Source organism: Myodes glareolus, chromosome 1 (assembly GCF_982192425.1).
Source record: "Myodes glareolus chromosome 1, mMyoGla1.1, whole genome shotgun sequence".
NCBI lineage: Eukaryota > Metazoa > Chordata > Mammalia > Rodentia > Cricetidae > Myodes > Myodes glareolus.
In genome coordinates this window covers 28,027,686-28,045,529 of record NC_142026.1, presented here as the reverse complement: position 1 = coordinate 28,045,529, position 17,844 = coordinate 28,027,686, and the positions used below count along the sequence as shown (strand labels likewise).

The following is a 17,844-nucleotide window of genomic DNA, read 5'->3' as shown; positions in this document are numbered from 1 at the left end:
GAGATAGGTATTTTGAAAATACCTTACTTCAAAATTGAAGTCAAAAGATATGTTACTTTGGAGAAGAGATTTTGCTTTTGTTTCCACAGAAAATGAGAGGCTATGGATTTATTCTGAGTTAAGAAAAATCAGGTTTGATCAAGGAAGATCACCTGAGAAATCTCCGGTAGCAACAGGTGGTCCAGATGTCTAAGTTCTACATCCAGAACAGATTCAAGATGTTGCCTGAGATGATCAAGCCTCACAGGATACTCCAGTCAGGACTTGATCATAATTCTAAATTTTCTTTAGGTCCCCATAAGATTATCAGTGCCCCCAACCAGCAGGAAGTAGCCTGGAAAACTATACCCACATTCTCCAAAGATGGACTATGGATATTTTCCTTTGTTTAGAATGTTGGTTACAAGTTGTTATGGCTAATGGTCAGGAGAAAAGCTAAACAAAGGATATTAGATTCAGAGTTATTGTTACAAAAAAAAAAAAGAGGGGGAAGTGGTGTGGGACAATTGTCTGTATTCTGTCAAATATATTTTAAAGAAATGCTGATTGGCCAGTAGCCAGGCAGGAAGTATATGTGGGCCAATGAGAACAGGAGAATTCTGGGAAGAGGAAAGCTTATTCTGCAGTCCTGACCTGACCACAGAAGCAAGATGTGATTGCCTCGCTGAATAAGGTACCAAGTCACATGGCTAGCATAGACAAGAATAATGAGTTAATATAAGTTATAAGAGTCAATAAGACTTGAACTTCCCACAGGGCAGGAAACCCTGACTGCTCTTAGGACTGGAGAGGAAGGAGGGGAGGAAGTTGGGGGGGAGGAGGAGAGGGAGTGGGGGAAATGGGAGGGTATGGGGAGGAGGGGAGGAAGTAGAAATTTTTATAAACAAATAAATAAATTAATAAAAAAATAATAAAAAAAAGAAATCCAATTGATTGGAACCAATTAATTTGTTTAATTTTTTAAGGAAAAAGAAGAGTTTTGCTTTAACAAATAAGTATCCCTGAATGTAGCTTCTTTGGGGAGATTTGAATTTTAGCAATTCAAAAATTAGATTTCTTTTTGTGAAAATTATAATGAATAATAAAAATTCCATAAGATAAAAAAAAGAGTCAATAAGAAGCCTGAGCTAATGGACCAATCAGTGATACGGGAGAATTGTCTGTATTCTGTCAATCATTTTAATAAAACGCTGATTGGCCAGGCAGGCAGTATAGGCGGGAAAGCCAGACAGGAAGTAGGGGTGGAGCAAAGAGACTGGGAGTATTCTGGAAGCAGAGCTCCCCCAGCACTCCCGCTCAGACCACTGAAGAGGCAGCATGTAACTTGCCCAGCTGAGAAAGGTATGGAGCCATTATGGCTAACATAGATGAGAATGGGTTAATATAAGTTATAAGAGTTAACAAGAAGCCTGACCTAATGGGCCAATCAGTTTATAACCTTATGGAGTCCTGTGTGTGATTTTTCCTTGAGAGTTGCCGGTTGTGGAGTACCGGGCGGGACAGAAACCCCAACAAGCCAGCCGTCATGCTACATATGGCGCCCAACGTGGGGCTCGAACCCACGACCCTGAGATTAAGAGTCTCATGCTCTACCGACTGAGCTAGCCGGGCAGGAGCCGTGTGGGACGAAAAGCAGGCCTGCCCTGCAGCTCCTCGCTACAAATCAGTTTATAATAAAAAAAAATTCCACATAAAAGCAGCTGTTCCACTCACATCATACCCACTCCCTTCGCAGATCTCCTCACATCTTCTTCTCTCCAGGCCAGGACCCTTCCTTCAGCACCCTTCCCACATTCTCGTCATCAACCAATCTACTCCTTATGCCATCTGATGTTTAAACACAATACTGACAGATAAGAAATAATTCCCTTGTTTTCAAAATGTTTAAAATTCTCTGATGCAAGATTTAAAAACTGTAATGTATGGCTATTATGGGTTGTACAGTTCACCAAAAGTCATATTGAAATCCTTGTCCCTGGTACCTTGGGATATGAAGCTGTTGGGGATGGGGCCATAGCAAACATCAGATGTATGCATACGGAATAGTGTGGACCCTTAATTCAGTGCCACTAAGTCTGAACAAAAAGGGAGCTCACACACAGAGGGAAGATGTCCAGAGGGTGTATACACAAGCCAAGAACCATCGGGTCCATCACAAGCTGGAGGAAAAAGGAAGGCTGCTCCTTTCTAGAGCTTAGAGCATGAGTACAGCAGCCCAGATGTGGTCTCAGGCATCTGGAGACCTTGTTGGTGGTCCAGCTTTGCTCTAGGAAAGCAACAGTGCTTCACCTTAGGGCTCTGTCCAATCCATCATCTGAGGAGTCTCAGAAAAAGGGAGATGAAGTGTCCAATGTAATTCAAGACATTTTATTTGAGTTATTGTTTATATGTAATACATGCTAGTGTGGGTACATACATGCTACAGTGTATGAATGGAGTTCAGAGGACAACTTATTTTGTTTAAGACAGGGTTTCTCTGTATAACAGTTCTAGTTGTCCTGGAATTCACTTTGTAGTCCAGGCTGGCCTCGAACTCATAGAGTGCTGCCTGCCTCTTCCTCCCGAGTGACGGAATTAAACACATGCACCACCACTGCCCAGCCAGAGGACAACTTTTCGGGGTCAGTTCTCTCCTTCCACCTTGTTAAGGCATAATCTCTCTTTTTTTTGAAGCTCTGTGTATTCCAGGCTGGCTGACATGAGAGCTTCTGAGCAATTCTCCTGCCTCCACTCTTTCCTCACTATAGGAATACTGAGATCAGGTTTTATTTTGTGGGTCCCAGGGATCAAAACCAAGTTGTCACATTGTGCAACAAGTACTTTTACCTGCAGAGACATCTCACAAGCCCAGTAAAAACATTAAATTTTTAAATTAGATTTATCCATTTTATTTTATATATGAAGATTTTTGCCTGCATGGATGTATTGCACCATGTGCTTGCCTTGTGCTTGTAGAGATCAGAAGAGGGTATCGCATACCCTGGAACCCATCATGAGGGTTCTGGGAATCAAACCCAAGAGTCCTCTGCAAAACCAATAAAATGATCTTAACTACTGAGCCATTTCTCCAATTCCCAAATCAATTAAAAAAAAACAATCAAAACAGGGGCTGAGAATGTGGTTGGGGAAAGAGTACTTGTCTAGCATACTAAATATTAGCATGGTAAAACACTAAATTTGATTCTTAATACTACCTAAACTGAGCATGGTAGTACATACCTAGAATCCCAGCACTGAGAAGTTAGAGGCAGGAAGATCAGAAGTTCAAGGTCATCTCAGTTATTGCTGAGTTCATGGCCAGTCTGGGCTATGCAAGACCTTATCTCAAAAAACCAAAAACAAGTATTTAACCGCCCCAGACACACACAGTCAAGTTGTTCTGGTTTTGATTACTATTTTACATAACCAATAAACAGGACTTTTCCACTCAATTACTTCTCTGACAATGATTTTGCAACCAACATAGATAGACTAGAATACAAACTCCCTATGCATGAATCCTTTATTTTTTTCCTTGACTGTTCTTATTTCTATTGTTTTTAGCTTTGAAAAGGACACTTTCTGAGTCTGATGAGCACTCAATCCCACACTTTGAAAGAGAAGTGTGAAAGGCAGGAAGAACTGGGCCAGCTCAGATGAAGTCTGGGAAAGGTCACTTGTCTTGGTTCTGTTTCTTCCTGGGCAGATCACAGTGCACTCATGGTTGCTGAGCTGTATTCCAGAACCGAATGCTCTGATCCTTCAGAATCTTCGGTGGAACCCTAATACACAGCAGGACTACTAAGGATGTGGGGGCTGGGTGGGCCCAGGGCTCACCTCCATGGTCCCCCCAACACCAGCCTCCTGCTCTCTCTCTCCCTTGCAGAGCCTGCAGACTTCGATTCTTCACAGGCCCTCAGTGACTGAACCTAGGGTGCTCTACAGGCTCAGCAAGGGCTCCACCCTGAGTTATGACCCCAGCTTCTTTTACTCTTGATTTTGAGAAAATAGGATCTCATTAAATTGCCCAGCCGGCCTTAAACTTCCTGCCTCAGTCTCCCTACTAGCTGGGATTACAGGTCTGTACCACCAGGCTTGACCCTTCCTTTATATCACTTCTAACTAGCTTAAGTCAGTCCCTGGCACAAGCAAGCACTTGCTCAGGAATTCTCCCTAAAGAATCAGAGGCATCCTAAGTGTTCCCACAGAGGGTGTTCACTGACAGTGCAGTTCTGAGCACTGCAAAGAAACTGACCAGCTGGGCTGGTGAAGCACACTCTAAATTTTTTATTATTTATTTATGTGAAGGTATGTGTGGCTGTGTGTACCCAAGGAGGTAAGTGATGTGTTAACTCCCTGAAGGCAGAGTTCCAGGCAGGTGTGAGCTCTCTGATATGGGTGCTGGGTCTCAAACTCAGGTCCTCTGCTCTTATCCGCTCTTATCCACTGAGCCATTTCTCCAGCCCATGATGTATACTTTTACCTCAGCACTAGCAAGACAGAGCTCTCTGTGAGGTCAAGACCAGTCTATTCTACACAATGAGTTTCAAGAAACCAGGACAACATGACACCGTGAGAGTCTGTCTCAAAAAAAAAAAAAAAAAAAAAAAAAAAAAAAAAAAAAAAGGAGCTGGACATGGTGGCAGACACCTTTAATCCCAGGACTCAGGCAGAGACTGGTAGATCTCTGAGTTTGAGGCCAGCCTGGTCTACAAGTTCCAGGGCAATCAGGGCTACTTAGAGAGACCCTGTCCTGTCTCAAAAACAAAACAAAACAAAAAAAAAAAACACCGAACAAAACACAAAGAAATTTTTTTTTGACACTGCAACACATACAAAACGAAAAAAAAAAAATAAAAATAACTTAAAAAAAAAAAACCTTGATAAAATGAGGTCCATAAAAAGCCTGAGTGACAGGAAAGGAACTGCAGAGTCCCCAGTGAAGTGAAAGTAAGAACCCTAAGAGCATAAACTTGCGACCCAGAGGCTCCACCGCTACGGCTCTCCACTCAGAGGCCCCACCGCTACGGCTCTCCACTCAGAGGCTAAGGGAAGGAACTACAGCTGTGCTAAGGGTAACACAGACGAAGGGCAGAAAACCTCACTCCAGGCCAAAATGGTAAATTTTACCCCATATGTTCTTTATCATAATTTTTAAAATGGGAAAAAAAAGACAAGGAGATAATGAGAAGAATCAGGGAAACAATAAAGAGAATGGAAGAGAGGTAATATATGAAGAAATATAAGCTGTGATTTTTTTCAGAACTCTTTCAACATATAAGGCAGCAAATCAAGGAGGCTCAATAAATGAAATGAGAAATTTGACACAGGAAGCACTAAAGTAAAATTATACAAACTCAAATCCAGAGAGAAAAGATAGGCCACTCTCACAGAGACAGGCTACTCCAAGGCAGCAGCAGGGGCGAAAGGAGAGAAGCAGTTTAGCTAGGTTTAAATAAAAGTGGATCATCTCTTCAAGACCTATAAAGTATAAACAGCATGACCAAAAGGCTAACACATTTTTTAAACGTTGATTTAAGTTAATAAGCTGTAGTACTGATGACAACAAAATATCCTATTTTATGGCAAAAGGAAAGTCTATTAAAACAAACTACCTGAACACTGTTTTAAAATACAATGTGAGTGGTTGCCTGGCAGAGAGGTAGGGTAGAAGCATCTGCAAAGGCGGTTCTTAGGAGTGACTGTGCAAAATTCTGTACCTCGATGGTGGTGGCAGTAGTTACACTAGGAACATGTTAAAATCCACAGAACCGTAGCTGTCCAAAATCAATTCTACTATATGATGTATGAAAAACTGATCTGATGTGTGTGCATGGGTGTATGTGTGGATAAAACCTGTTTGTTTGCTTTGTTAACTGTAAAGGGCATCATATGATGAGTCTTCTCTGGTGTCTGACGTGGCTACTGAAGACTATGTCAGCATGTGGTTCCACTCGTGCAGATTACACATCCTTAGTACCTTCTAGACTACAACCCAATTCCCTTCTACATGTCACTACTGATATCTAACTTGGGTGCTTTTAGGCCTTTTTATGTCCCTTCAGATTTACATATATGTGCAAGAACATACAACCACAGCTAACAAAGGATAGTTAAAAGTAAGTCAAACAGTACCCAACTATTTAATAGAATAATTATTTAAATAAGACCTACAATAAAATAATAATTATGAGGATAAAACTTAGGTCTTTTAAAGCATTGCTCAGAAACCACCATTCAACAGTGTGGTCCAGGTTCTGACAAGTTCCACAGGCAGCTGCTTACCTGGAAGAGTTCTTTAAATGAAGGGTGGACCATAGGATTAGGCACAAAAGGGAGGGCATAGAATGGAAGAAACTCCGTGGTCTGGCTCAAGGCGGCCCCTTTGGTTTCCAGGTAGGTTTTGAAATAAGAAATCCTCTCATCTAGCTCCTGCTTGTCCTAGAAGAAGAAGGACAGGTGTTCAGGGTCTTTGGCTCAGTACTCAATCCTTCTGTCCACTCTGTGAGGCCCCCTAGGTTCCAGCCATGCCACTAGCACTTTCCTGTCTGGCCTGACAAGGCACACTGCTACAGCATCTGACATCACTTTAGACAGGAATGCCAAAAGACCTATGTTCACATGTTCACATGTTCTTTTACATCACTAGCACCATCTTCTCACGTAGTCAGAACTAATCTCACCATGTCTATCATAATCTACTTGACTAATTCTCCCATTGTGAGATGTGGCCACCATTGCTTCCACTTTCCAGACATAGAAACATTTGTATGCATTCTCATGTTGCCCTCAGAGAGGTTTCTAAAGGGGAATGACACATCTTTATAGTTTCCTGAAACAGAAGGGCTCTCCTTCCCTTCAAGAAGCTAAGGATTGACCATGCCCACATCACTATTCCATGCACAACCCAACTCCAGGGACCCCTCCATCCCTGCTCCACACACAACCCAACTCCAGGGACCCCTCCATCACTGCTCCACACACAACCCAACTCCAGGGACCCTTCCATCACTGCTCCACACACGACCCAACTCAAGGACTCACTCCTCTCTGGCTTCAGTGTGGACACTGAAGCTTTAGAACTAGTACTTTTCTCCTCTACCACACAGACCCCACCTTCATCTTCCTGTGAATAAAGCTCACTCAACCTAGGCCATGAGGCCCTTTTCTGAGCACTGGACTTAGAAAATAGATAACACTGACTTCCATATTACATCAAAACAGAAAAATTTATAGACAGAAATAAGGCAGACTAAAACAGAACAAAACAAAACAATAGCAAGCATCAAAGACCCCACAAGGGTCATACTTAAAGGAACTACTTCATGGTAGTGTGGAGCCACTCCCTCACCACTGGGCCCTCCACTGGTGTCCCTGACATTCCAATGAGTTCCCACAGGAACTCAGGTCAGTGTTACTGTGAGTGATCAAATGTCAGCTCTGTGCTCTTTGCTGCTTCAATTATAACTGAAAGTTCATCTACCACAGGGGCTTGACAGGCCAGCCCTCTGCCTCCCTTTCCACATCTCCAGCCCATCTAGAAAAGGCAACAGAAGCTAAATTCAAGCTACCCATGCCACCTCCAATACTACTTCTCCATTACTTGCATTTAAATGTATGATCTATGCCTTTTCTTAGATACACCAAGTTACTAAATAAAGCAAACTTGTTTTGATGAGTCTCTTGAGAACCTGAGGTGTTTAGGAAAAAAATTTAACTGACCACAGAAGTTACCAAATTTGCACATAAATTAAAAAATAAACTTCTAAGAATGAAGCCAAAGATTGTTTATCAGGACATAAGATGCAACATGATAAAATGGTTACAAAACTGAATCAACGCTTCCTTGAAATCCATGGCAGCCTGTTAGCTAACTCAGACTGAAACCCCAAATCAGCCTACCGGCCTGCCTCCACAATACTTCAGAGGATAGATGGCGAAATGGATGTGAAGGTAGAACTCCAGCTTCTGGGCCAGAGAGTCAGTATCTCTGATGGAGCTGGGAACATGTCCCTCCCACAAATCGAAGAATAACTTCTGGTCTCCATTGTCAAATGCTGCCACCAGATCGTTCTGCGGAAAAGACAAAACAAGAGTCCTAGATGATGCTCATTCTTCCAACACCCCAAACTCTCACCACCTACCTACTACTAGATACCTCCTTTGGCTGCAGCCTCTGGGACCACTCTAAGCTTTTCAGCCATTGCAATACCCAGGGGAACTCTATGAAATACTAAAGCCTTGAAAACAGTTCTGAGGCTGGAGGATTCACGGGCATGAGTGCACTGAATCCCTGGGAGGACTACAGAAACTCCAAGAGGGAGAACAACAGTTCTCAGAATGCTGTCTTACCCTGAGCTGCTACCACCCATTCTAATCAACCCACATTTTTTTTTTTTGTTCGTCTGTTTGCTTTTTGAGACAGGGTTTCTCTGTGTAGTCCTGGCTGTCCTGGAACTCACTCTGTAGACCAGGCTGGTCTCAAACGCAGAAATCCACCTGCCTCTGCCTCCAGAGTGCTGGGATTAAAGGTATGTGCCACCAAAGACCAGCTGAAACCCAGAACTTTTTAAAGCAAGTCCAATAAAGCATTTCTATGTCCTTCAAACAGGCAGCCTGTTAGCCACTGTGAATGCAGGCTGCCAGAACAAAGCACAGGTGGCCATGCACAGCCCCCAGTAGAGTAGAGGACGTGGGCAGAGGCTCCTCGCTCTCTTGAGAATGAAGACTATAATGGTGCAGTTACTCGGCCCATGGACGTGCTGTGCTGCTGGGCTAGGCGCACCCCCACGATCCCCTCTTCTGAGTCCCCTGCATCCCTGTCAGCCACTCTGGAGGCTGAGAGCTCTCTGACTGTGGAAGAGGTATGCAGACTTCCCTGGTATTTTAAGGCTTAGAGTCATGAAGTTTCTTACAATATGTCTTGGCAGACTCTACATATCAAATGGTCTGTCTACAATTATTCTAGATCTGCATTTGCAAACCTAAAATTACAAACCTTTGCTATGTCATAACCATCACATCTGTACCTGGAAACGGTCCTTGCTTTAAGATAACCTTTACACACAAAAAACCCACTGTGACTATGGTCACAAACGACCTTCTGTTAGCCAGGGTCACCAAGATGGGAATGCATGCATACCATCAATCACATTGCTGCTGGAACTAGGCCTAAGAACATCAGCTTAAGGCCACCAACCATCAGAAGATTTTGCTTAACCACTATTCCAGACAGTTTTATTGTTTGAGTTTCTAAAAAAATATTTTAATTACACCAATTTAGAGAGAGTGTGTGCATGTATGTGTATGTGTGTAATGTATGGGTACACATGCCATAGTGTGTATATGAAGGTCAAAAGACACTGCTGGGAGCTGGCTCTCCTACCACATAGTCCTAGCAATAAAACTCGGGTCTTCAGGGTTGGGAAGTGTGTTTAACCACTAAGTCATCTTTCTAGCCCAATTTTTGGGTAGATTCCCTCATCCTAACTTCCTGCCTCAGCCTCTCAAGTGCTGGGAATGGGGCATGCGCAACCATACTCCTCTTTTGCTCCAAGAATTTTTGTTTGGGAAATCAATCAGTGAGCACTATGATAGAGGGGCATATGTTGTAGCATAATAATATACAGTATTATCTACTAGTTACTGATTGGATAATCAAAAAATAAAGATAAATAAACATCAAACACACACTAGAAAAGAACAAGTATTAGCAAAGATAGATGAAACGGGGATCTTCTACGTTGTTGTAGGGATGTAGATTTATTTTATGTGTATGGGTGTTTTGCCAACATGTATGTCTGTGCATCACATGCATGCCTGATACCTGCAGAAGCCAAAACAGGGTGTCAGATCTACTGAACCTGAAGTTACAGATGGTTATGAGCCACCATGTGGGTGCTGGGAATTAAACCTGGGTCCTCTGGAAGAGCAGCCAGTGCTCTTAACTGCTGAGCCATCACTACAGCCCCTGCTGTTTATTTGTGTTTGTTTGTTTGTTTTTGATAGCAACCATCCTAATGTGTTTAATGTATGACGGCTTCAGGTTCTTGGTGCATTCCTCTGATAGCTTTAGCCTACTTTTACCTAGCTTTGAAGAACTTGCAATTTTCAGACTGTCACAAGCCTCTTCCCAGAGCTGAAGACAGGGCATGGTCTCACCTGGATTACCAGTGACTTGGAGTCCTTCTTTAGTGATCCACCTACAGTTTTAGATAATGGCTTTCCTTTTACTTTGCATTCTTTCGAAAATGTCTTCAAGGTATCCTCAAATTCAGCAAAATCTAAATACTGGGACAGAGAACATAATTCAGGAACAACAAACAAAAACCCCAACAAATTCCAAATAATCCAATTAAACAGTCAAATGCCCTGAACATATATCACTCTAATGCAGACATATAAAAAGTCAACAGAAATATGCTCAAAACCACACCCACAAGAATGTCTACTATTGAAAAGACAAGACCTGGGAATGGCACAGCATGTGATGCTCTTGCAGAGAACCCAACCACCCACATCAGGAGGTTCACAACTTCCTGTGTAACTCCAGCTCCAGAGGATCCAATGCCCTCTTCTGGCTCTATGAGCACCTGCACTCAAATGTACATACATGGACACAAACATAAAATATACATAAATCATAAAATAAGTCTTCAAAAAGATAAGAGCTAGCAGGAAATAGAGGGAGAGACCCTTCTATACTCTTATATACTATTAGTGGCAATGGAGACCAACACAGCTATAATGGAAAATAAATGGAGGTTCCTTGAAAGAATAAAACTAGGAAGGAAAGTAATTACAACATATTATGTACGCGTATGTATACAATTGTTAAATAACAAATCACTCAACAAAAAGTCAGAACTACCCTATGATCCAGCAATCCCATTTTTGGGTACAGGTAGGAAAAAAATAAAATCCGTTTTTTTTTTCTTTTGCAAGATAGGGTTTCTTTGTAGCTTTGGAACCTGTCCTGGAACTCACTCTGTAGACCAGGCTGGCCTTGAACTCACAGAGATCCGCCTGCCTCTGCCTCCCGAGTGCTGGGATTTAACGCATGCGCCACCACCAACCACCTAAAATCCATTTTTAAGAGTGCTATCTGCACACGTGTATTTCTGCAACATTATTCAAGACTTCCAAGACACGGGATGAACGGAAATGTCCATCAACATGGTAAGAAAATGTGGTGATACTAAAATAAAATATTACAGTCTAGGAAATCCTGTCACTAGTAACATGAATGGCACTGGGGTAGGGGGAGATATACATTACATGGAATAGGCCAGGCACAAAAGATAAATATTGAAATTATGTGCATGATCTAAACAGCCATGCTTACAGAAGCAGACAGCACAATGGCAGTTGCCAGGCACTGAGAAAATAGTTTGGTGAAGAGATAAATTTCAGTTATGCAAAATGAGTAAAGCCTGTGAGCTAATATTCAACAAGGTGACTGTGAAGTACTTGCTCTGTAGACCAAGTTGGCCTTGAATTTACAAAGATCTGCAGCCTCTGCCTCCTGAGTGCTGGGATTAAAGGCATGCACCACCACTACCTGGCTGATTTTTGTGTTAAGTGCTCTTATCACAATCATAAAAAGGAAAGAAGAAAGGAAGAATGTAAGGAGAAACACAAGACAGGTATACTTTATTAGTTTAATCAGGTGATCACCTCAGTACATCAATCCACACATATGTTGAAATATAAGGTCATAAACATACATATTTTTGTCAATTACTCTTTACAGAAAACAGGTGCCCACAGATTCCAGATAAAAGTATCAGATTTCCTGGGGCTGGAATTACAGGTGGTTATGAGCCACCCTAGATGGGTTTTAGGAACCGAATCTGGGTCCTCTGCATGAGCAATATGTGCTCCTAATCACTAAGCCATCTCTCTAGCCCCATCACTTTTATTATGAATAGAAATGAAAGTGACAGCCTGAAAAATGCAAAATGACTGGATGGTTTTTGGTTTGCTAGGATCCATTTGGAATAGTATTAGAAATAATGCTAACAGGAGAATAAAGCATTAGAAATGGGCAATGTTAGCACTGAGCCTCTTGTGGAGTGAAAACACTGCTCCACTACAGTTCTTCACACGTCCTTTCGGTCATACCAAACTGTGGTTGGGTCCCCGGTCCTGCCCACAGTCCTGGCAGTGCCAGCTACAGCAGTTATGCACCATCACCACAATGAACCAAGCTGCCTATCCAAAGTGGACACCCCTCTTCCTCAACTGTCCCGAGGCACAGTTCACAGTCCACTCACAATGAACAGCATCCACCTCAGAAGTCTGCCTGAACCGTACTCTACTCAAGCTTTCAGTGTAGCAAATCTACACGGCCCTAAGTCAAAGAAGGGAAACCCAGGTCCGTGGCACATGCCTGTGATCCCTGCACTGGGGAGGCAGAGGCAGGAGGATAAGGATTTCAAGGCCATCCTAGGCTACAGGAGACCCAATCAAACACAACACACACTCAAGAATGAGTGAATAAAGTGGAAAATCATGTAATGAGTAAAAGATAAAAGATTACGAAGTAGAAAGAATTTGCTGTAGCTTACTATTTATTTGTATATTCATTTACTCATTTGTTTTGATAACAGGGTCTCTGTATAAAGTCCAGACTGACCTGCTGAAGCCCCCCAAGCACCTGGATTACATATGTAAATCTGCTATAATTTAAGGATTTATTTTTATAACATGTGCACAGGTAGCTTGTCTGCAAGTATATCTGAGCATCACATGCATGCAGCATCCACAAAGCCAGAAGACAGTAAAGTCTTTGAAACTGCAATTATAGAAGGCTGTTAGCCATATGTGGGGGGCAGGAACCAAACCTGGGTCTTCTGGAAGAGCAGTCAATACTTTCAACCACCAAGTCATTCTTGCTACATTTTCGTTTTGTTTTTCAAGCTTTATTCATTTTTAATTTTATGTGTATGAGTATTTTAGTCTATAGTCTATCTGTGAATCATATCCATGTCTGCTATTCACAGAAGCCAGAAGAGGGTGGTTGTTAAGTCATCATACCGGTGCTGAGAATCACCCTATGTCTTCTGGAAAAGCAACCAGTGATCATAACCTTTGAGCCATCTCTCTGGTCCTACTGCATTCTAAAATACATGTTTTGGGGACTTGAGTTCCAACCCCAGTACCTACAAAGGGTAGCTCACAAATGCCTGCAACTCCAGCTCCAAGGGATCCAATGCCCCACCATGGCCTCCATCAGCAGTCACACACACAATGCAAACATTCATACAGACATAAACACACAAATAATCGGTTTTTTTTTTCAAGAAAAAAGCTTTTTTGTGACTTGTGTTTCATATAACTACCTCTTTGACCAGTCCAAGTAATTCAGATTCATGGGCCAGGATATCCCCCATAGTGAATTGTTACTAGCAATTCTCACGGCAGAAATCTCTACAAGACAAAAACATAAGACAAAGGTTAATTTCAACCACCTGAGAAATCACAAATGGGCGGCTGTGGTGGGCAGAATACAGGGCCCCAAAGACAGGCACATAGTAATCCCCAGAACCTGTAACTACAGGACAACTGGAGGCCACATGACTAGGGAGATTTAAGGATGCAGGTGGCATTAAGATAATCAGCTGTCCTTCAATCAGAGATAAGCCTGGATTATGAGAGCACCCAAGAGATTCACAGAGGCAAGGGGGGGGGCAGGAAGGCCAGTGTCAGAGGGACAAGATGCAGAAAGATGGGCCTATCACTGCAGGCTTTGTAGACAGAGAAATGACCATGTCAAGGAGGGAAGGCAGGAACTGGGAAGCAAAGCATGCAGTCCTCTACATTGTCCTGAAAGAAATAAGTCAAGTCCCCTTAGTAGAGGTCCAATCAAGTGCTTTGCGTGGCTATGCAAAGGAAATGTTCATTACAGGCTTCTAATCTCATAACTCTGGGACACTAAGCCTGCACTATTTCAGGTCATCACGTTCATGGGGATTCCTCAGAGCAATGGTAGAAATCCTGAGAGCTGAGTTGTGGTTCTATTGGTAGAGTGCTTAACATAGAGCCCTGTTGCACCTCATAAATTGGGGTGGTAGCACATGTCTGTAATCCTAGCACTTGGGAAGGGAAGCATATGGCACACACTCCTGTCATTCCAGCACGTGGCAAGTGTGTCTGGGGTCCTCCAGATGAAGGCAGACTCCTTAGGCCCATCTCTCTAAGCATTTTGTGGCTTTTCACTGATCTGCTGACTTGAAGCACACGGGCTGTCAGTTTCCGCATATATGGAAACTCAATGATGCCCACAGTATGTCTGCCATCAAGGACCTGCACGGACACAATTCCATCTGTTCTGAGGCTCTTCCTGAAAACATCTACATCTTGCTTGGTCTTCACTTAAAGGTGCCCACCCAGAGAGACCTGCCAAACCACCCATCTACGTAGCCCAGCACTCCCAAGCACTGCAGCTTCCCAGAGCAATTCCCACTGGCTGACTTCAAAGTCCTGTCCTTGATGCAGCTGCATCAGAATCCCCTTCAATAACTCAAGGCAAGCATCATGTGTGGCCCTACATCTTTGATGCCTGTTAGACAACCAGGTCCTGGCAGGTCTGGAGCTGAATGGAAAGAGACTCAGGGAAGAAAACAAAAACAAGAGCTGAGGTCACTGTCTCATGAGAAACAGGGCAATAGTTTGATGATTAGGGAAGGTAGGAACCACACTGACTAAGGCAACATGGCAGGGTATCCAGAATTTTGAGATCACTGAAGTTATATGGACTACTGAACCTAAGAGAGCACCAGTCTGCGGTACCATTGCTTTCTCCAGGCACCTGTAACTGTCTGTGCTCAGTTACCAGGTGAGGCCTTCCTAAAAGAAAGAAGTGAAACAATGATGGAACATAGAAGTTAAGCGAGGTTAGGGTCAGGGGACGCATGGGCAGTAAGGGTGCTGCACAGTGAGGTAGCATTGTCAATGTGCTGCAAAAGTAGGCACATTCCTGGTGTAGGAGGGCCTTCTGTCTTTGTGTCACTTTCATTGGTTAGTAAAGAAACTGCTTTGGGCCTGTTGATAGGACAGAACTTAGGTAGGTAGGGAAGACAGAACTGAATGCTGGGAGAGATGCCATGGATCCACCAGAAACAGACGCTGGGAATTTTACCCAGTAAGCCACTGCCACCTGGTGATACACAGATTAATAGAAATGGGTTAAACTAAAATATAAGAATTAGCCAATAAGAAACTAGAGCTAATGGGCCAAGCAGTGATTTAATTAATATAGTTTCTGTGTGATTATTTTGGTTCTGGGTGGCCAGGACAAAGAAGTGGTTTCCATGCAACAACACATTCCAGCCAAGTGGTGGTGGTACATATCTTTAATACCAGCACTTGGGAGGCAGGGGCAGGAGGATCTCTGTGAGTTCAAGGCCAGCCTGGTCTGCAAAGAGAGTTTAGGACAGCAAGAGCTACACAGAGAAACCGTGTCTTTAAAAAGCCAAAAATGGTGTGTGTGTGTGTGTGTGTGTGTGTGTGTGTGTGTGTGTGTGTATCACATTCTAGTAATTTGGAAGGCAGGCTTCTGAGTGGGAGAGGAGGCATTACTGCACTTTTAGGCATGACACGGTAACAAGATGCTTACTAGCTTACTACCACTGAGTGCATGGGTGCGGGGGATGGAGGAAAACATGCTGAAATTAGGAATAAGGAAATGGGCAGGTCAAGATGTTGAAATTTCTGAAACAAGCACAGAGATAAGGAGGGAAACTCCTATAAGAAAACAGACTGTCAGGGGTTGGAGTACTGGCCGCTCCTCTGGAGGACCTGGGTTTAATGCCCAGCACCCTGTCTATAACTCCAGTTTCAAGGAAATCCATGGCAACAGGCATGCACGTGGTGCACATATATATATGCATACAGGCAAAAATACTCATACACATAAAATAAATAAACCTTTTTTTAAAAAAGAAAGCAGACAGACTAAACACTGTGTGTGGTGACAGAGACTCACCTTTAATCTCAGTGCTAGGGAGGCACTAGCTAGGGAGGTGAATCTCTGAATTTGAGGCCAGCCTGATCTACAGAGTGAGTTCCAGGACAGCCAGAGCTATACAGAAAAAAACCTTGTCTTGAAAAACCAAATAAATAAAATTAGTTAAGTTAAAAAGCAGACTGAGCAAGTCATAGGGAGCAAGACAACAAGCAGCACCCCTCCACGGCCTCAACATTGGCTCCTGCCTCCAGGTTCATGCCTTGCTTGAGTTCCTACCCTGACTTCCGCTGATGAACAGTGATGAGGAACTGTAAGCAAAACAAACTCTTTCCTCCCCGTGTTGCTTTTGGTCATGCTGTTTCATCACAGCAATAGAAATTCTGGCTAGTACAGTGCCCCACGAGCAAATTCACATTCACCTCTGAAAGGCTGCAAAGCTAGAATTAAATCTAGGCTGATATTGCAGGAGAATATGCAGAAGTTGGTTCGCTCCTTCCAACATGTGGGTCCTAGGGTTCCAACCCTGGTCATCAGGCTTGGTCAGCAAGGGCATACCTCTTGTGAGTTCAGGGTCACCCGTTTGAGAATCCTCTTTGTTGGATGGATGTCCTGTCTCCTTAGCTCAGTTAGTTTAGTCCAGACTACTTCTGGGCGAAGGATCTACTTTGTGGAGGAAGAAGGGACCTGTCCATCGTGTTTTGGTATGCGGTGACGACTTTTGCATTTCCATCTGTGAGAGATTTAGGCCTACATCTGGCTGAATACGAAGATGAATTTGTATTGCAAGTACCATGCTTCCACTTAGATTCAGTAAAGTCAGAGAATGAACTGGGAGGGAAATCTACTAATGAAAACCATGGGGGAGAGAGAGAACTAAACGCCCCCAAGTCATGGGATCGCACTGCCAATGCTCAGCTAGACGACCTGGACCTGGGGCCACTCCAAGTTCACACCACCGCAGCAGAGCGAGGGGTTCCTGGGGAAAGCAATGAACGCTTGGGATGCGCAGGCGGCTGCCTCAGGCCCCGGCCATGTAGGAGCCAGGACGGACATGGCTAGCCACCCACGCGGGGTTCCCAGGCCTGTGCCACGGGGCCCAGTCGCTTCGAGGGCCGCACTTACCAGTTACAGTGTTGCGCTCTCTCTCCTCCGGATTGCCAGCTCTCCCGCCGTCACCCCGGCAACGGCCACCGCGGGGTCACGTGAGGGGAAGCGGCCAATCACGCAGGGCGTAGCCGGCGCGGGGCATCCTGGGAGTGCGGGCGGCAGCGTAAACCGTATGCAGCGGAAGTGAGAGAGCTTTAAGTCGCGTGGCGTGCGGGGTTCTCTAGCTGAGTCTGGATTTTTAATTAAGATCGGAGCACCACACTTCCACCTACGACAGAATCTCCCAAAGACTATTAGTATCGCTTTTATCTTTTTGTTTGAATTTAGGTTTGTAAACAAACAAGCAAAAGACGGAAACTGGCGAGATGGTTTAGAGTCTACAGACGCTTTCCTCCAAGCCGGACAACAGAAGTTCGACCCCCAGGAACTCTCTGGGAAGCACGCCCGTGCATTAAACAGTACTCAAGGTTCTGCTCAGTCCACCCTCATTAGTGTATTCAGATCTACTCTTCTTACTGTGGTCCAAACTTAGTGCTGTAGGCAAGTAAAAAAAAAAAAAATCCCCTTCTCTAGGAGTGCCCAGTCTCTGTATGTATTTCCACTTCCCAGACCCTCAAAAAAGTGGGAGACTCCCAAAGGTTGGAGAAAGGAGGTGACCTCCCCTTTAAAGAAGCCCTAGGGTGGTCTGAGGGCCCCATCTCCTGATCTCTCTGCCCTGTCGATGCTTTTATAAGTTAGAATGACTTTCAAGCAAGGCTACATTTATCAGGAAAAGAGTACTATGTCCT

At 43.7% G+C, this 17,844-nt stretch overlaps 1 protein-coding gene and 1 non-coding gene across 7 annotated transcripts in view; both read right to left on the bottom strand.

Moving 5' to 3' along the window:
• The window catches only part of Armc9 (armadillo repeat containing 9), a 132,996-nt gene extending 115,842 nt beyond the window's left edge, over nt 1–17,154 (bottom strand). For all 6 annotated transcript variants that reach the window (XM_048428890.3, XM_048428893.3, XM_087905067.1 and 3 more), the window contains exons 1-5: nt 17,072–17,154; nt 13,323–13,410; nt 10,141–10,269; nt 7,882–8,052; nt 6,265–6,420 (exon numbers count right to left, since the gene is read on the bottom strand). In XM_048428890.3, the coding sequence (XP_048284847.3) occupies nt 6,265–6,420; nt 7,882–8,052; nt 10,141–10,269; nt 13,323–13,373 (507 nt within the window). In that variant the 5' untranslated portion in view covers nt 13,374–13,410; nt 17,072–17,154. The remainder of the gene's footprint in view (nt 1–6,264; nt 6,421–7,881; nt 8,053–10,140; nt 10,270–13,322; nt 13,411–17,071) is intronic.
• On the bottom strand, nt 1,539–1,611 carry Trnak-cuu (transfer RNA lysine (anticodon CUU)). The gene has a single exon. It is a non-coding gene; the product is annotated as a tRNA-Lys (tRNA).
• Nucleotides 17,155–17,844: the final 690 nt, after the last annotated feature.